At 37.9% G+C, this 2587-nt stretch overlaps 1 protein-coding gene across 1 annotated transcript; it reads right to left on the bottom strand.

Annotated features, from left to right (window-relative positions):
- Nucleotides 1-315: 315 nt before the first annotated feature.
- LOC132628027 (3-ketoacyl-CoA synthase 4) lies at nucleotides 316-2351 on the bottom strand. Its single transcript, XM_060343712.1, has one exon. It carries the CDS (start codon nucleotides 2179-2181, stop codon nucleotides 649-651), a length of 1533 nt encoding a protein of 510 aa, XP_060199695.1. The 5' UTR covers nucleotides 2182-2351; the 3' UTR covers nucleotides 316-648.
- Between the last annotated feature and the right edge of the window lie 236 nt (nucleotides 2352-2587).

Raw genomic sequence — 2587 nt, 5'->3', positions numbered from 1 at the left:
TCTTGAGGATGATCGAGTATATAAAATAGATTTATAAATAAAAAATGATGAACATACCATATAAGGAATTATTTTTCTGACAGTGAGAAATAAGAGATCCTGTTTAGTAACTTGAATCCACTACTCATAAATTCAGTCATCATGAACATACCATACAAGGAATTATTTGGCTGAAAGTGAGAAATAAGAGATGCCTGTTTAGTAACTTGAATCCACTACTCATAAATTCAGTCATGATGACCATATAAGAAATTATTTGGCTGACAGTGAGAAATAAGAGATGCCTGTTAGTAACTTGAATCCACTACTCATAAATTCAGTCATGAAGAGATGTTCATTGAGGAAAGATAACTACAATTACAAATTTAACTCACTACATATATAAAGTCATAGGAGTAAAAGGTTGAAATGGTACAACACAAATTAGCATAAGGTCCTAACCAAGAAAAGAAAAAGGAAAAGGAAAAATGATACTTGATTCTTGAATAGTAAAAAAAAAAAAAAGTAAAAAAATTGGAAGCAGAGAATCACTCCGCTTCAAGCAAAGAGGCGCCATGAAGTACAATGTAACTTAAGAGGCCATGGACAACTGAAGCAGCTACAGATAACCTTGAAGCTTGAACTTGCCTAATCATGATTTCTTCCGTGTCATTGGACTACTTTTACAGGATACCTGTGGATACAATCCTCCCAGGGACCATTGGGAGAAGGCTTTACATTTCGTAGTGCCTGCCAAACAGCACTATTACATTTAAAACCACTTCCAAATGCAATCTGCCAAACTTTGTTACCTTTCCTCATTCTTCCTTTGGCCTCTGTATACGCCAGCTCATACCAGATCGAGCTGGATGAAGTATTTCCAAATCGGTGCAGTGTCATTCGAGATGCCTCAACGTGAACCTGCGTCAGCTGCAAGTTCTTTTCCAGCTCGTCAATAACAGCCCTTCCGCCAGCATGTATGCAGAAATGATCAAAGGCCAACTTGAAATCCGGAATATAAGGCTTCACATGCTTATTGAATATTTTCTTAATTATCAGAGTAGCAAAGAACAGAAGCTGCTCGCTGATGGGTAGAACAAGCGGACCCAAGGTAGTGATATTCGTCTTAAGCGCTCCACCAGCGATTGCCATGAGATCTTTCGACAAAGAAACCCCAGTTTTCCCAGCATCATCCTGTTCTTGATAAACACAACGAAACGCCTTGTCATCAGCCCCACGATGTGTCCTAACAACATGAACAAGCTTATACTTTGCCCTCCTCCTATCCACGGACTTATTAGACAGCAAAACAGCAGCACCCCCAACTCTAAACAAACAATTCGGTATCAACATACTCTTCTTATTCCCAAAATACCAATTCTGAGTAATATTCTCCGTACTAACAACAACAGCATACGTATTCCTATGCACTTGCAACATATCCTTAGCAAGATCAACCGCTATCACACCAGCACTACAACCCATACCACCCAAATTAAAACTCCTAATATTCCCTCTCAACTTATACTTATTCACAATCATAGCTGATAACGACGGGGTCGGATTAAACAAACTACAATTCACAACAAGAACACCAATATCCTTAGGTTTCACATTCGTATTCGCAAACAACTTATCCAAAGCACCAAACATAACTTGTTCAGCTTCATCCCTCGCAGCCTTCATCGAAGGCTGTGGGGGTACATGATGCATAGCCTCAGGTACATAAGTCTCATCCCCTAGACCAGAACGTTCTAGAATCTTCCTCTGAAACTCAAGTGATGACTCACCAAAATCGCGAATTAAACGCGAATGCTGCATAAACCTTTCATAAGGAGCTTTAAGTTCATCATTAGGTTTATAACATGAGTAATCAACTAAATAAACGGGTCGCGGTCGGGTCATGATGTAAACAGTGGATCCGAATACTAAAACAGCAGAACAAATAATAACTGATACAAGATTATACTTCAAATGTAACCATAAATGAAGTATATCATCAGGATTCATTTGTGAAGCTTCGATTAATATCACAGCCATTACTGGAACCAAACATAGAGCTAACAAATTAGAGATCAAGTAATGGTAACCTAATTTAACGTACTTTAAGTTTACACTGTTAAGGAAATCAGGCAACCTACGGCTCTGTTGGATCTCAACTCCGGCGACGGCGCCGCCGTCTGCGGCGGAGTTGTCGGCCATGGTGGTGGTGAAATTAAAGAGAGGGTAAAATGGGAATTATGACAGTGATGGAAAGGAAAAAAAAAGGAGAAGAAAAAGAGTTTTGTTGTTGTTTCTTATTTTTCTCTCTAGAATGAAATGAATGAATGTGATGGCTACTGGAAGTGAAACTGACTTTTTTGGAAATTGCAAATTTAGCAGAAAGATTCCGTAATATAATGCTCTGCTTTTATAATAGTACAGCTCGACATCCAATTCGACTGGTCTCTTTCTATCATTTTCCAGATAAATTCTTTTATTTATTGAAAATTATATGTCGAAAAGTTAATAATAAGTTAATCAAATTAAAAGCCTATTATCTAGAGATATTTGGATTTGAAACCGGCGTATTTGTATTTTTGACAGAGTATTAAATATAGGGGAGGAG

Source organism: Lycium barbarum, chromosome 2, assembly GCF_019175385.1.
Source record: "Lycium barbarum isolate Lr01 chromosome 2, ASM1917538v2, whole genome shotgun sequence".
Lineage (NCBI taxonomy): Eukaryota > Viridiplantae > Streptophyta > Magnoliopsida > Solanales > Solanaceae > Lycium > Lycium barbarum.
Note: the sequence above shows the minus strand (reverse complement) of the source record. Positions and strands in the feature narration are given on the sequence as shown.